General features: G+C 39.1%; 1 protein-coding gene across 2 annotated transcripts in view; it reads left to right on the forward strand.

Moving 5' to 3' along the window:
* VPS35L (VPS35 endosomal protein sorting factor like) overlaps positions 1–16399 on the forward strand; it is a 46921-nt gene continuing 30522 nt past the window's right edge. Inside the window, exons 1-15 of one of the 2 annotated variants that reach the window (XM_032126293.1) lie at positions 1–82; positions 2876–2975; positions 3903–4070; positions 4393–4515; positions 4871–4895; positions 5910–5986; positions 6597–6725; positions 9693–9777; positions 10730–10789; positions 12624–12720; positions 13130–13177; positions 14209–14302; positions 14789–14866; positions 15241–15363; positions 16045–16091. In XM_032126293.1, the coding sequence (XP_031982184.1) occupies positions 66–82; positions 2876–2975; positions 3903–4070; positions 4393–4515; positions 4871–4895; positions 5910–5986; positions 6597–6725; positions 9693–9777; positions 10730–10789; positions 12624–12720; positions 13130–13177; positions 14209–14302; positions 14789–14866; positions 15241–15363; positions 16045–16091 (1271 nt within the window). In that variant the 5' untranslated portion in view covers positions 1–65. Of the gene's footprint in view, positions 83–110; positions 220–2875; positions 2976–3902; positions 4071–4392; positions 4516–4870; positions 4896–5909; positions 5987–6596; positions 6726–9692; positions 9778–10729; positions 10790–12623; positions 12721–13129; positions 13178–14208; positions 14303–14788; positions 14867–15240; positions 15364–16044; positions 16092–16399 lie in introns of those variants that run through there. The other variant, XM_032126292.1, reaches the window with a different exon arrangement.

A 16399-nucleotide genomic window follows, 5' to 3' on the forward strand; every position in this document is an offset into this window, starting at 1 on the left:
CTTCCCGCGCTGGGGGCGGCCCGGGCGCTGCCGGCGGAAGGCGCTGTCATGTGACCGGGCGCAAGATGGCCGCGTTCCCCTGGTGAGGCGGCGGGGCCCCGGGAGCTCTCTGTGCCCCCCGTGAGGGGCCGGCGGCGGGCTCTGGGGGGCTGCGGGTGCCCGCGGCTGGGCGAGGGCAGCCGTCATGCTCGGCGATTCTTGCCCAGCCGGGAGGCTGAGGTGGGGGCGGCCCCGGGTGTGCCAGAGGGGAAACTGCGGGGCTGGGGACCGGTCGGCCTGCGGGGGGACTGGGACCCCGCGAGTGGCGGGGGCAGCCGGGGCGCTGGGTGCCGTGGTTCCGCTGCCGTGGGACCACAGCCCGGCGCTGCTGTCTGGCGCTGTCTGGGAAAGCTGAGGGTACAGATCACATTCATAACACCCTGCCTTTACACGGAGCTACGCGGGTGTCGGGCCGGCGGCACAGCTGTGCGCAGCGACGGAGCCGTAGCTGTGAGCCGGGCGGGACGCGACGGCCTCCTGTTAATTCCCCAAAAATACGCAAGAGCTCCCCGAGCGCCGCTGGCTGTACCCGGTGTGTTGTCACGGAGAGTGTCGTGCCCGCCGTCCCGCCCGCCTCGCTGCTCGCCGGTGGAGATGAAGCTCTCGTGCTGTGTATTTACCTTTGCCAGCACAGTTTAGCCTCTGTTAGCTGTCTTTCACAGGCTCTTTAGAAGTAGACAGGGGCTACAGGAGGCAGAGTCAGCTTCTAAGCAACGTGCGTTTACAGGAAAATGTGTACGTCTGAGGGAACTGCACCGTGTAGGACATGGAATTACTCAGTCTAGTATTGTGTTTGGTAAAGGAAGGATAAAAGAGGCACTCTTTCTCTAAGAGACAAAAGCAGTAGCAAAATAGAGCAAAACAAAGCAGAGCAGTAGAGATGCTGAAAAATTGATTTTTATGTAGTACTGCAATGAGGTAACAGGCTAATAAACAGGTCTGGTAACATTGATGCAGAAGTGGCCACGGGGAAATAACTAGAGATTTACCTAATAAGATGTTTCCATCATGTTGTTCTCTAATGTGGAAGATATTTTCATGCTATGGAGTTTAGCAGAACCTTAGCTATTTTTAAGTGGTATTGATGCTAAAAAAGTGTTTTGCAGATTAATTGTCTGCATAGTGATCAGTCTGCATATGAGGAAAAAAATAGCACCTGTTGGTGCTGAGGAGTTGTGTTTACCTACTGTTCAAATGAAGCAAATTTTAAAAATGTAAACAAATTTGTAAAAAAATTTGTCAAGTATATAAAATAATTTAAATCCTAGAGCTACAATGCATTTTTATAATAGCTACATATAAATATCTAGAGAAATTGGGGCTTTTTTGAAATGTTTAATACTCAAATAATGATAGGTGCAGTCACTATGGGATGTGCCTCGTTGTATTACCAATACCAATACGTGTCTAGTGTTGTAAAGGGACTCTCTTCCATTTTACATGCCTGGCTCCTTTGTGCTCCCTGTAAGCTTTTTGCAGTGCTTGCTTTAGGACAAGCACTGGCTCTGGGAGTGCTGTGTGCCTGGAAGCAGTCCCAGGAAAAAAGATATTTTACCAGGAGGAGAGAAAAAGGTTGGTAGGCTGGCAGGTGTCGAAGGTGCAGAGTGGTGGCAATTACAGTGGTGCTCATGTGTGAAAACCCCACTGTTAAAAGAGCACCTGAAGCAGGGGTGTAATCACGCAGGATGTACGGGTGATGAAACCCCAGCTTGGCCAGAGTCTTATTTTTATTTCCTCTCAAAAGTTGGCTGCACTGCTGTAGCCAAGAAAGGAATGCTTAATCTCCTTTCCCTGGAGAGTAAGCAGAACATAATGCCAGAGCAAACTTGATCTTGTCTTCTGCATTAGCTCTGTTACAAGCTGTCTTATCACTTGAATAGCCACATTGTAAACGTGCTTTTTAAAGACTTATTTTCAGGGTTTACAGCTCTTGTTCACTCCCACATGTGTATCGTTGCCATGTGCGCTTGCCCAGTGTGCTTACACTAATTAGAGTGCAGTTGATTTCGGCCTTGGGGTGGTGTGCTGAGAGAGCTGTCAGCAATCAAAGAATAATTGTGTAGCCAGAAAGTGTTTGAAAGACTTTTCACCCAGATTGTGATTAACCCGTGATGCAAATGAGCAAGAAGAGTCATTGAACAATGGGACAAAAGCAAAAAGAAAAGGAACTGGAGATTAAGAAACACAAGAAAACAAATAAGGATGTGAATTTCACTGGAGTCTTTCTCTTGCTCTGCTCTATCTCATTAGATGTCAGAAGTTTCTCCTTGGAGTGGCACAACCATAAATTATCTAATTCATAGTTCTTTCTTTATTAAGGAAACTTGGATTTTTTGAGTACAGGGTATCTGTAGAATAACTGGCTGCTATTAGCACTCCTGAAAATCCTCCAAATGAGTTATGTCTTTCAGTAGGAATGGAATTATTTGAAAGTTTGGATTAATTCTTGTGGGAAGGATGTGTGTTATGTGGGGGAAGTGCTGATTGCTTTTGTTAGGAGTTTGGTTAAAGAATTTTTTGTGTATCCCCTGATTTTACTAATTCAGCTGAGGCAGTAGTGTGTGCTATGAACATTCTCAGGACCTTGAATGAAACAGAAAAGAACAATTAGCTGCTCTGTGTGTTTCAAAGACTAAAGAAGAGTACAACTAAATGGCTGAAAGTAAAATTTCTCCAGTTTTACGTTATCTCAGTAGAGAGAAATTTGGATCTTTATGTTTGCTTATTTTTCAATATGCTTTTTTTTGTAAATAAGCATCTGTATAGATGTAGGATATGCTTCTCTTAGCAGGTGGTTATTTATATGCATATATACTTTCCCTTACTGCTTTTTAAGGCATGCAAGATCAAGAAACTATGTGTCTGAATCTGAAGTGTGCAAACTGGAATCTATGCCCTTGGATTTTGGCGATTACCATCCGCTGAAACCCATTACAGTGAGTTATTTGGTGCTTTTGGAAGATGAATCTGAATTCAGACTGGTTGTGTTCCTCTTTTTACATTTAATTTTTAAAATGAAAAGGCTTTGAGGTTGGTGGTGGTACTTGTGAAGTTGCTTTCTGTGTTAGTGGCCTGTTCTAGAGGCATCAAGGTTTATTCTGTTTGCCCTTTACAGAAGTTTGTTGGTGCTGTTATGTGTCAGAAACAGTCTCCACAGCACCTCCAGCTTGTGGGTTTTCTTGGTTGCATTAAATGCTGAATAATGGATAAATTTAACATCAAATTGTTGCATTACAAATAACCTGCATGATTGCTTGATGTAGGATTTGGTTTGGGGTTAACTTCCAGTCAGCTGTGTACTTTAAAACATTTATCATTTCTTTATGTGTAAGAGGCTTTTAAAGATGTACAAAAAAATCCAGCTTCAAAGAGATGAGTTATCCACTAATGAAAGATAAATGGGCAGCAGCTTCTGCTCAGGAAGGTCAGTAGGGAGATAAGACAGTGGCCTTAGGTATGGATTTGATGCTCCAGGCTTGAGTGTTGTGCGAGAAAAGTAAAGATGAAACTGGCAGAGGAAATTAAATAGCAAGAAAGAGTTTGGAGGACAGGGACAAACCTAATAAAATAGAGGAGGGGTACTAGAAAGAAATTCAGAGAGTTGTTCTTACAGTTTTGTAAACCTAGAATTGTAAGGGAAAAAAAAGTAGTGGAAATGCTACTGAAGAGTGAGTGCCTCCAGATTCAGGGAAAAGGAGGGGCTTCAGTTTAAGTGCTGGTGCTCACTCTAAAGAGTTTGTTTGATGCCTCCTTGCTTTCATTGCAACAGCACAATTTATGTAGCATGTATTTTGATGATCTATTAAAGAAAAGTGAGGGAAGAGAAAACCTTTTTGTTTAATATTTCTGAACTTTTTCCTTAGGTTACCGAATCCAAGACCAAGAAGATGAACCGGAAAGGAAGTACTTCTTCTACCTCCTCTTCCTCCTCTAGTTCTATGATGGACCCACTGAGCAGTGTGTTGGATGGCACCGATCCCTTGTCATTGTTTGCAGCAGCTGCAGATCCTGTGACTACTGCTCCTCCCATGGTAACACTGGGGGCAGTTATCTCAACTAAGTAAAATAAAACCAACACCAAACCAAAACCACAAAGCCAACCCTGCATAAAATGTATTGTCTCACCAGTTAAGAGGTTAATATAGGAAATATACTGTATTAATAGAATATTCTTTTTTATTTACCTACTTTCATCTGGTTTATGTTGACATATTTATTTAAATACGGATTTTTTTTGATATTGTGACTTATGAAAGGATCAGCTGACCCTTGAAACATTAAGTTGACCTTTATCAGCCTTCTCTTCTTTTTCCAGATCTGTATTTAACTTTTGCACTTGTACTCCTGTCATAGGATGGTGCACGAAGGAAACGGGATAAAGATGAGAGCTCAGCAGTAGGAAGTGACTTTGAACCATGGTCAAGCAAACGTGGTGAAATCCTTGCTAGATACACAACAACAGAGAAGCTTTCTATTGTAAGTGGTGGCTTCCACCCTTTTTTTTTAATTTGTACTAGACCTTTAATGGATTTTGGATGTTGCTATTTTATAATTCTTTCCTGGGTAAATACTGGTTCTCTAAATTTCAGTTTTAATGTTGTAGCAAACTGAATCACAGGCTCTGACTTACAAAGATTGTTTTAGAGCTGAGTCCAAGTTTTTTGATATTTAGAAGCCATCACTTTGTCTTTTTGTGACAATGCAAATAACTTCTGGTCTTGCATCTACTAAATGATTAGAGAGTTAATTAGCAATGTAATTACCCTATGCATTCTTGGAATGCTAGCGAGTACATGCTTTCTAAAAGTCTGCTTTTTCTGCTTCCTCACAGAATCTGTACATGGGATCTGAAAAAGGTGAGCCCTTTCTTTAACAGTAACAGAGTTGCTTGAGGCAGGGTGCAGTGACAGGTTTATGGTCAAGAATAGTTGAAATGTGTTTTCCTGCCTCCCCCGTTCTGGCATCACGGTCCTTGCTTTTTGGTGGATAAGACAACTGGATTTTACTTAAAATAATTATTGAAAAAAAGCCACCCAACCACCTTGTTTTTTATTCCTGTGGGCTAATAAATTTGTGATTATTTCACTGCACTGACTTCCACTGTAGCTTAAAACTTTTTTCCATTTAAACTGAGCAATGATATTTTGAGAATCATGTTTATCAGCTCTTCTGCTAACTGGAAGGAAAGCAAACAAGTCCTTTGGGAACTTGTTCACTTATTCTCTTTATATGAAAGTGAAATGATTTCAACTGTATGCTGGGTGTTCAGGAAAGACCCAAATGTTAAATATTTTATCATGTTTTCTAGCAAAGAGAATCTGGGCTAAATAGTCAGCATAGTAAATCAGGATTTTTATGTATGAATAAACATGCAGCATTTCAGCTTTTGCAAAAATTCAAAATACTTTTTTGCAATGAGAATGGTCGAACGCTGAATCTGGATGTTCAGGAGAAGTGTGACATCTATATCCTTAGATATTGTTAAATTGACTGGATATAACCCTGTGCAACTGTTATAACCTCAGACCTGGACCAGCTGTGAGGAGGAGAGTTGGACACAGACCTCCACAGAGCTTTTCTATCCTAAATTATCCTATGATTCTATCTGGTGATTCTTTTCTTACCAGTAAAACTTGCAAGAAAATCCACTTTTATTCAGTTTTGCTTACTTGTCATTCCCCTTGTTCAAAGTGAATGCAGCGTAGGTATGTTCAGATGTGTGTCTTCAGGAATACTCACTAAATGAATCATACCACTTGTCTTCTGTCACAGAAGCTGCCTGGTCCATATCAGGCTCCTTCAGGTTTGTTTCTCTTTAGAAATCCCAGTGTTTAAATGTTAAAGAAATTTAAACATGTAATTCTTTACAGGAAAAGCCACAACTACTGGTTCAGCAGTTTCTGAAAAAGTGAGGACAAGGTTAGAAGAACTGGATGATCTGGAAGAGGTGAGAAGGTTTTCTGATGAAATTACAGCACAATAATAACAGTGAAAGGAATTTGTGAAACAAAAATCTTTTGTGAAACTTTTTAAAAAGGTCCTGATTCTGCAAGTGCTTATGCAGTATTTAGATAAATATGTACTTTCTGTGGGAGTTCTCTAGTAATTTTAATCCTTATTGTTACAGGATTCAGGCAGAACCATATTTTTGTATCACTAGAAATTGTTATTTGAAAATTTACCTGATCTGTTGCTGTTGATTTACCTTCTTACTGCATACGGTCTGCAGCTGCTGTAAAACTTCGTGGAGCCCAGTAGTCTTAACATCTGATAATTTTGGAATTATCAGAGGCAGAAACTGCATACTGTCTACCTGAGTTTAATTCAATTTACAGTTATGAGCTTGATAGAAATACTGAGTACACAAGTTATTTCTCAAGCTGCAGTATTTTACTGTGCAAAGGTGAGATGTTCCATAACCTACGTTCCTAAGACCTGAAGGGAAGTTGTAATAAATTTTGTAGGATTCTCTCCCACAACATGGTGATTTGAGTCTATAATAACAGCGCTCTCCTTCCCTCCTGCTCTTATTAAGTAGGTTTGTGTTTTCTTGCCAGGGATCGCAGAAAGAGCTGTTGAATTTGACTCAGCAGGATTACATGAACCGGATTGAAGAACTGAACCAATCTTTAAAGGATGCTTGGTCCTCTGATCAGAAAGTGAAAGCTCTGAAAATAGTCATCCAGGTCAGTTTTACATTTTTGTTCTATGCAGAACCAGTGAGTTTGGTGATACAACTTGTCCAGTTTCCTTCTTGGGAAAAGAAGGCTTTCTACTATTTTTCTATTATTTTCTTTTGTTCTTCTCTGAAATACATTTCTTTCAGAGTTTTATGACTTCTGACAGTAGCTGGATTTTCAGCTTTGTTGATATGTGTTGGTTTTGACTAGGTTACATGGGATGGAATTCTCAGTGAGTCACCAAATGACAAATGTGGAAATTTTACCTGCTTAAGGATAGTTAGAGTAAATCACATGTAGTGGTATCAGCTCTTTCTAGGGCATGTAATTTCCTTTCCTGTCCTCTTCCCCTTCAGCCCCTTGCTCCCTACAAATAATACCGGAATGCCTTTTTGAACATCAGCATTTTACCCATCCAAACTTACTAACGCAATTAAATAATGGGATTTAGGACCTTAGCAAGCTACCAAAAACAGCTCCAGATTTTTAAAATGGTATGTGTGGGGTTTCTGTTTGTTTGTTTGTTTTAAAACTTGTCCACAGTCTTCCTTTGGGTCATTTGGGGTGATGCGCTTTGAGGAGGGCAAGGGGAAATAGGACAGTTAAATGCTCTTTTGTTTGGCTTGGCCTTTAAAAAAGGCCAGAGGCAGAGTGCAGCAGAGGACAGATGAGATAATGACATCCTTAAAAGCTGTAAAACTGATGTAATGCTCGTAGTCATCCAGTGGGGTTATATAAAGTCAGGATTTTTTTTGGTCATTCTGGATACTCTTGTGAAAACTGCTTGAAGTAATTTCATCTTAAATTGTGGAAAGGAAAATAAAGGAAAAATGGAAATGAAACATTAATGAAGTGAGATCAAACAATTATATGTGACCTAGGGTGGCTAATGTTCTTTTGTAATACTATGAAATCAGCACTGTTATTGTTATTTTTAAAAAGATCCATATATAGGATTGTGAAGTTTGAATATAGTCTTTGGATGAGAAGAAAAGGAGCAGGGATGTACTGTACTTACAGTGCTTTAATATGTGTGTAAATATATATATATGTGTGATATGCAGTGATAATCTATGCATTGATGCTTTCATAGGTTCTTTTGCAAATGGTTCACAAACAATTTTGAAATAATACAGTTTCTAACATGAGATTCAGTGCTTCCTTTTAGGAAAGTGGCACCAAAGTTGGATATGTTCATCTATGCTGAAGTGTTGTTCACTTGGCACTTAGTGCTGCAGATAGTCATCACTAATTGAAAGACTGGCTAAGAATGAAATAGGTACTTGGGTAATTAATGAATTTAAAAAGTTTTATGAAGGATAATAATTCTATAGTTATAAAGCAGGATAGGGTAGAAACCTCACTGAACTGTACTTGCTGTGGTTCTTCCTTCAGAGTGCTGTATCCTCTAAAAGAACTGAGCAGTTCTCTTGACATCAGGCTGTGGTTATTGACAGTCTGTCATTATTATTACAGATTGGTTAGTATCCAGTAGGAGGAGTGAGTTTGGCATCTGGTTAGGAAGATTTCTTCACCAAAAGGGTTCTCCAGCATTGCACCAGTCTGCCCAGGGCAGTGGTGGCATCAGCGTCCTTGGAGGTATTTAAAAGATGTGTAGATGTGGCACTTGGGCATATTTTTTACTGGTGATCTTGGCATGCTGGATTAAAGGTTGGACTCAACGATCATGAAGGTCTTTTCCAACCTAAACGATTCTGTGATTCTATGATTCCTCAAGTGCCTTTTTGCAAGATACTTTACTTGTCAAGATGGAGTATGTTAAGCTGCTTAGAGTAAGCTGAAGTAAGTTGATTATGTATGTGAGCTCTAAGAAAAGTGGTAATTAAGTGTTCATGGTACGTGTAGGCCCTAAACAGCTACTGAGTTGCCTTTCTTTGAAGGTGACAGACTTGCCATGCAGCAGGGAAGATTCTGCTGGTTGTAGGATGTGAGTGCTCTCACCTGTCTCTCTGGTGCACTCTTCAAGTTGCCCTGATGAATAAAGCAAAAAGGCTAAGTGTGCCCCTGGTTTAAGCATGTTCAAATGTTATGATTTCCTTCTTTAAACAGGGCAGTCTTGTGAGGTATTGGATTGCTTCCTGTATTTTTGAAACATAACAAAAGCTTTAACTTTATTTATTCCTCTGAGATTGAAGAACTGTCTCCTGGTGAAGGAGAGGGGAGGGATGGAGCTGATAGAGAATATTGTGAGTCTTAGAGACCAGAGAAGACTCGGGGCCAGAGGCCACGTTTGGTGTAAGCAAGGAGGAGGTGGAATTCTCTCCCCAGTCAGTCATTTGCCTGTTTTCTATTGGTAGAAGCTCCAATGAGAGTAGAACTAAGTGGGTAATGCATTTTCAAATGTGACTTTGTACCAGCCATCATTGTAGTCCAAATGCCATGATCAGGTTGGGTCCCAGTAGGTGAGGATTGATTGCAGAGTCCTCCCTGGAGCTGACTGTGGCTCAGTCTGTTTCCAGAATGCTTGAACTACTTATGTGAGCTGCAGAAATGGGTTGGAAAGCTCATTAACTACACTTGGAAAATTGTTTCTTAATTTAGTCTATATTAAATTTTGTGTTTGATATGGATGCTTAGAGAGATGGTGTAAAACTGAACAACACCCTTAAAAATGTTATTTTAGAGAAGAACTGCCTTTTAATGCTTTGTCTGGGAGAGAATTTGTCTTGTCTGAACAAAAGCAGAGATCTGCATGGTCAGCTGAAACTCTGCATTGTAGCTTACCCTGTATAAAGGAAAACCAAGTCTGTGACTAGTTCTGGAAATGAAGAATATCCTGAAAATTACAACAAGCACCATGGTGTGTTATGTTAGATGTCCTTGTGCTTTTGGCTTCATAGTTCATATTGGCCCTTTCCATCTGTGGATATTCATCCATTCCAGCTTTTCTGGAGTAAAAACACAAACTTGCATTGACCTCTAAAAATGTTTATTTGTTTTTTTTTCTCCTAGTGTTCTAAGCTTCTTTCAGACACAACTGTAATCCAGTTTTATCCAAGTAAATTTGTTTTAATTACAGATATCCTTGATACTTTCGGTAAGTATCTGCTGTGCCAGACTTAGTACACAATTGTTAATAAGATTAATTTTTTTGTAACGTTAGAAAGCATCAAAGTTATCCAGAAAGGGCTGAAATGACTTGTAGTTTTAACATGGAGTATTTCCAACATAAACATTTGGACACTGGTGGTAAACATGGTATATAATTGTCAAAAAACTCCTAAGAGCAAAGCCTTTAAGATAAAAATATTTCATTTTGTGGTTCTGTGCTTTATGTATTAATGAATATCTAGAACAAAATGTTAGGAAAAATCATGATCTCTCCATTTTGAAATTTAAAACACGCTGTTATTATAAAAGTATTTTGGATTTTTGCAGCCTTTTGACTCAATCTTTCATTATTTTTGTATTTGAAGAATAGAAGTCAGAAAGTTTTCTTTAGCTGAATAGGGACTGTGAAGTGATCCAAATGTTGTTACTGATCTTTTTAATATATTTTTAAACTTGTAAGTGAAATTGTCATCCACTTCATGTGACTCTCTTGTTTTTGTGCCATGTTATGGAAAAGATTTACAATGGCATTCAGAGTTGAAGGGTATTTTGGTGCCAGCAGGATATGCTACGACAGAGATCTAATTGTTTTTTCAGGTTGTGCTTCCTCTTTGTGCTCCTTCCTACTTGCTGAAAGCTGCTGGAGATAACACAATATCCAAACTCAGCAAAGTCAGGCCACCAGCTGTCCTTTCCTGGCCTGGGAGAAATCTGACCTGTGTGTTACCTCGGCACTTAACGGAGCCAGAGCATTTTTTTATTGTGCTAAATCACACTGAACATTTCAGCCTCACTAGAGGGCAGCAAAATGTCAGCGTTCTAGGAAGTTTTTTCCAGCTAATTTCATTGTGTGTTGGAAAGAGAACCTTTGTACCAACGTTTTGTGTTTTACAGTTTGTTAATTTGTTATGATTATTATTATTCTTTTTTTTAACCAGGGAAACTCGTGTATGAAAGAATTCTGTCAATGTGCGTGGATAACCGAGTCTCTCTGCCAGGTAACTTTGTGTTTGTTTCCACTCCAGAAAAAAATCATATCCAAACTTGAGGAAGGTTAAACCATTGCTACTCTGTCTCCTACAGAAAAATGTCTCATTTCAATCTAGAAGTTTTTAGTTTTTAACAGAGTAAAATCCATTGCTTACAGCTTCCACTATTCACAATGCTCATGCAAGTTTACATTTCAATTGTGAAGGATATACCTAAGTTATAATAAAATGTGCTTGTGGCTCTGCTGTTACTAAATGTAAACTGGGTCTTCCTGACATTTGAAATCACAAGGAATCATGTGTAAGTTCTCTAATACAGAGTTTATTAGGGGGAGAGAGAATTAAACAGGAATGGCCAAATTAGATGAAAGAGACTTCTTTTCCTTTTTTCTTAGCATATGCTCTCTTCTGAAAGTATTACAGTTTAGTAGCTTAAAGTTAATGATAGAAATGTAACAAAGCCGAGAGTCTCAGTTTTTGGTAAATAGATGTTTTTGTTGCTATGCTGGAAACTTGATAGTTTTGTTTTGATTAAGGAGGAATTTTGGAAGTAGCAGCAGGCTGCTTCTAGAATAATCTTTCTAACTTGGGCCCTTTTTATTTTTTTAGTTGAAGTTCCAACACAATGTAAAAATATAATTTGACATTTACAGTACAAATGAATGTGAAAGAACCTCTTTAGCAAGATGTTGAAGCATTCCATGGAAAATGCAGGCATTTCCTTGCAATTTGGAGTGCATTAAGTGCACATCCTTGCAAGATGAAGCATTCTGTAGTTGGCAGTGGAACAGTACCATTAGTTTGCAGTTAAGTCCATAGGATTGGAGCCATAAACTTGAAACCAACAAATACTGAAATTTGAAATAAACTTAGAGAAAATAATTAAGACAAATTTGGTTGTTGCAGATCTGACAAACTGCTCTTACAGGCATTAATGAAGGCAGACAGTTCCCACAGCACATCACAATGTCTGGGCCCAGTTACCTCTGTTCTGGAGAGCTGAGCTCCTGCTGCAGCTGTACAGCTGCCAGAGGCATTGCTGGTGGGAACTTCCCAAGCAGCTCTGAAAGTGGGAGGGAGAAGGAAAATCTGTGCTGTGCTGACTGTGCGTGTGAACCTTTGGGCATTTCAGGCCCAACCTCTGAGCCTGTCCTTTGGGAACCAAGGGAAACAAAGTTCAGTGAGAACTCCTGAGGTCCTAGATGAGAAAGATACTGACTGAGTGCAGGAAGTTCTAATGTGGCTTCTCTTGTGCTGGAAGTTGGAAACTCTCCTGTGGAGCTTCTCACCTTCTGGGGGCAGGAGTGGGAGAGCACTGGTATTTTAAATGGTTTCACAAGGAGTTTATAATAGGATGTGTTCAATGTTCAGTGTACAGAAACAAGGTTTCTGTCTGTGTTGCAATAGTATTATTTAAAATTTGTATTGGCCCTTTAAAGTAAAGAATTTGAGTGCTTAAAAATCTCTTTTGTATGTTCTCTAGTCATTATAGATTTATATACATGTGTTTGTTACAGATTCCCTGTATTTTCTTTTTTTACGATTTCTGCTTTTGGAAGAGCAGAGGCAGAGGTTGGATTTCTCAGTAGCAGCTCTGAGATGAGCTCTGAGTGCTTGAATTCAGGTTCTGAAATGTTATTTACTACAAAACTGTTACCTTTTCTTGTTATGTACTCAGCTCTGACTGCTGCTCAAGAGAGCTGAGAAGCAAATTTATTGCCTAGTTTATTATTGTGCATTTAATTTCTTGATGAATGGAAAGAGAATACAGTTTTAAACCTAGAATGAAAAGTAACTTGTTTCCAGAAAGAATGTAACTATTTCTGGGTTGTTTTTTTCCCAGATAACTTTTCTCCAGAGAGTGTTAATGATACGGCGAAAGAAACTTGCTTAAACTGGTTTTTCAAGATTGCTTCAATCAGAGAACTCATTCCCAGATTGTATCCTTGTCAGATGAGACCCTCAGATTGTGTCTGCAGGTTTTTTGTAGATTTTTCCAAAAGTGAACATGTTTGTTTCAATAAAACCCACAGGATCTGATGTTTATACTGGCTTTGTTTTGTTTGTTTCAGGCTGTATGTTTTGAATGTACTTTTGAGTCATGTTGCACAGTAAACTGAATGTTTAATTATTGGCTCGGAGCAGTTTGGCAGTGCCAAAGTAGAGATGATGCATGAAAAAATTTGAAACAAAATCTTGTAGATAAATTGTAAAAATCAACAAAGTGTAGTGACATTAATTACAGAAGGCCTTAAAATAGTTTGTTCAATATGCATTTGGTATATGTTTGCTTCAGGTTTTTCAATGGTGTGAGTATTAGTTTTGTTCCTTAACTTGGCTTCAATTTAGTTATGTGGAAGCAGCAATACTGAAGTGCAATAAGTTCCTATCCAAAACGTAAGAATAATGTTAAATGTGGAAAGGAAGTGAATGGGAAGACTTAGGAACTAATTCAAGGAATTAAGCATGAGAGTTCTGTGATTAATGGTGGGTAGGGTCTTAGTAGAACTGAGAAGAAGGAGTACAGAGAGGTTTTGGAATTTTTAATGAAAATACCATGAAAAAAGTAAGGGTGAACTGTGATACACTCTGAAATACAATAGTGCTCTCAGTTCTCAAATACATGTACAGTTGTGATATCAGTTGTCACAAATCCCAATGCAGATTGGAAACCAGTGGTTTGTGATGGTGGAGGGGGAAGGAAGATTGATGACATAAGGAGTGTGGGAAAAAGACAGGATAGAAAAAGGAAAGGAAAATATTGATGTCAGATTGGGAGAGAGAGTTGGAGAAGTATTTGAGGAGCAATGAACCACCATCTATTGAAAACCCTGGTGTAAGTTTAATGTGTTGCCAAACAGTGCCAGCTGCTGAGCAGAAAATGTTCCTTCCCTTGTAATTGACTTTCTTCAGTTATATTTTGAAATGAGCATTGGAAGCCAAATTGCTACTCTGGTGACAACTTTATTATCCCTAAAAAGCAGTTCTTTTACTGGAATTAGTGGGCCTCATATCCAGGCACTAGTACAGCTCTGTCGAAAAGGACCTGTGGGAAAATGAGACATGGAAGGACTTCTGCCAGTTCTGCTTTAAGCATCTGCTTTCCTTACATTGAGTCACAGCTTTTCCATAGCTCTGCTGCTCTCCAAGCTAGAGGGGGAGTTTTTTGGTTTTATTTGTCTGGCTCTGAATAGCAACTATTGCTATTTGAATATAGGATATGTATTATTGTACACATAAATTTATTTTATAAGTAAAATTTTTTGTGCTGGTATTCTTTTTCTTTGATAGATATTTCTATAACTCATGCTCAGTTGTTAGTCTACAAGGCAGCTACTGAAGTTATCTTCAGTATTTTCAGTTATTCAGTAGGTGATGTAATTCTGTTATTGACTGTTGAAGCTCATTTTCATTTCTGATGAAAACAGGGGGATTTCGGAATGTCTCCCACGGTTAACATCTATGATTAGAGGAATTGGAGATCCACTGGTTGCAGTCTATGCCAGAGCATACCTTTGCAGGGTAGGCTGTCATTTACCTCCTCTGATCTGTATCAAAGATTTACTGCAGCCAGTGTTGTCACTGCTCTTATCTCAAATAGTCAGCAGCCTGTCCCTTCCTTCCAACAAACAAACAAAAAGTAATTTCTCTTCTGTTTTAAGAATGGGTAATCTCTCTTTAAGTGTTTGTAATAAGTAAGAATGATTTTATGTGCTGCTGTAGGCTGTTGCAGTGCACTGGAGTAGACACTGATTTCCTCACTGCTTACAGATACTTGGAGCTGATGTTAGGATCGTGTTCAAATACAGCTGTAACTGCCTCAGGGTAGTTGTTAGTGGACATGACCATAATAGTAAGCAAGGAAATAATCAGTCAAAAGCATGTGATTCAATGCTGTTGGTTGATTTGATGTGTGTAACTTGGGTGTAGTCCTTCAGCAAATGCGTTTTTGTCTCAGTCTGAAGGAGAATTGATAGATGCTGATAAAATCTTTTTCTTTTAATACAGGTTGGGATGGAAGTGGCACCACAACTCAAAGAAAGCCTGAACAAAAATTTTTTTGACTTCCTTCTAACATTTAAACAAGTAAGCAAATAAGCGTTTTATTTGCAAAATCAGATAAATACATTCCTTAATCAACTGCCACATACTTTTAAAAAAACTTAGAAGTTCTCAAATCTAGATTTAGGGGTGTTCCTGTATCCAGATATAGTATGGGAAATTTTACATACATTCTGATAAGTTGAAACTGCTTCATTCAGCATGTTTCCAGACTTGAATAATATATGTTAGGAGCTTGATATTTTTTCCCCCAGCTTGCAAGGAATGTTTCAGAATATCTGTACCTTTGTGATACTGTCTGTTGTTGTTTCTGTTCATATACAAACTTTATTCAGTTTATCATATCTCCCATTAAATGCCTTTTCACAGCAACATATTTTTGTCTCTTATTTCAACAGATCCACGGGGATACGGTTCAGAACCAGCTGGTGGTGCAATGTGTGGAGATCCCTTTGTATTTGACCCTGTATTCTCCTGCTATAGACTGGATTTTGCAGTGTATTGCCTACCATGCCCCCGATGTAAGTGAACATGGTAATGCTCAGTACTAAAGCAAGTGTTGTGGTGAAGAGTTAATTTTGCCTGCTAAAAAACTACTCCTCAGTCAGTTCTCGAGTGTAAAGAGCCTACATAGGACTGTCTGATGTTCTCTTCTGTACAGGAAGAATGTTTGCTTCCACAAAGCTCAAGTGTGACCGCTTCAAGTTCATAGGCAGTATTCCTGTTTGTTTCTTGCTGTCCTTTAGCTAGTTTAGTCTTTATTTCCTGAATTCATCAGTTTCTTCTGTCATACAGATATAAAAATGATTTGAGTAACCTGTAGCTTAACATAGTGAACAGGCTGTTTTAATCTGTCAGTATGGTTTGCAGTCTGGCAGAATTTTCACCTCTCCTGCCAGAGATAACTGACCTGGCTGGCAAATAGTGATTACCTGGAGTAATGGCATGGATGAAGGATTGCAGATTTGGCTTCCATAAAATGGTGGTTTTGATTGAAATGCCACTGTGTCTGTTCCAGAGGATGTGTTTTATGTTATGCTACACCATTGTTTTCTTGTGCTGTAAATATAGGATAACACAGGAGTATTGGAATGTGTTGGAGAGGTAATTAAAACAGCTTTTAGTAGATTTCAGTACAGAAATTAAAGCAGACTATATTTGCAAAGTCTCTATTCACTAATTTTAATAAGTAATTTTTCCAGGTTCTGCTTACTGAGATGATGGAGAGATGCAAAAAATTGGGGAACAAGTAAGTGTTGCAGAGTGTAGAAGACAGGAGTCTGTAATGAGTACCCGTGAGTCCCTGGAGTAATGTTCTCTCTCCCTCTTTTGGAAGCAGCTTGGATGCATAGTGTAGCTTTCATTCTCCCAGTAGCTTACTAAATCATGATTGAACATCTCTTTTCCAGAGATGAATTCTAAAATACAGTGGATTACTTGTCAAGCCAAAGTTAGTTAGTTTAACTTGGTTGCTGCATTTTGGCTCCTAAGCCAAAGTTTAGGACATGTAATGTGTTCTCCATCAGCCATGTCTCTGATTCCTGGTTTTGCTTCATT

Source organism: Corvus moneduloides, chromosome 16 (genome assembly GCF_009650955.1).
Source record: "Corvus moneduloides isolate bCorMon1 chromosome 16, bCorMon1.pri, whole genome shotgun sequence".
Classification (NCBI taxonomy): Eukaryota; Metazoa; Chordata; class Aves; order Passeriformes; family Corvidae; genus Corvus; species Corvus moneduloides.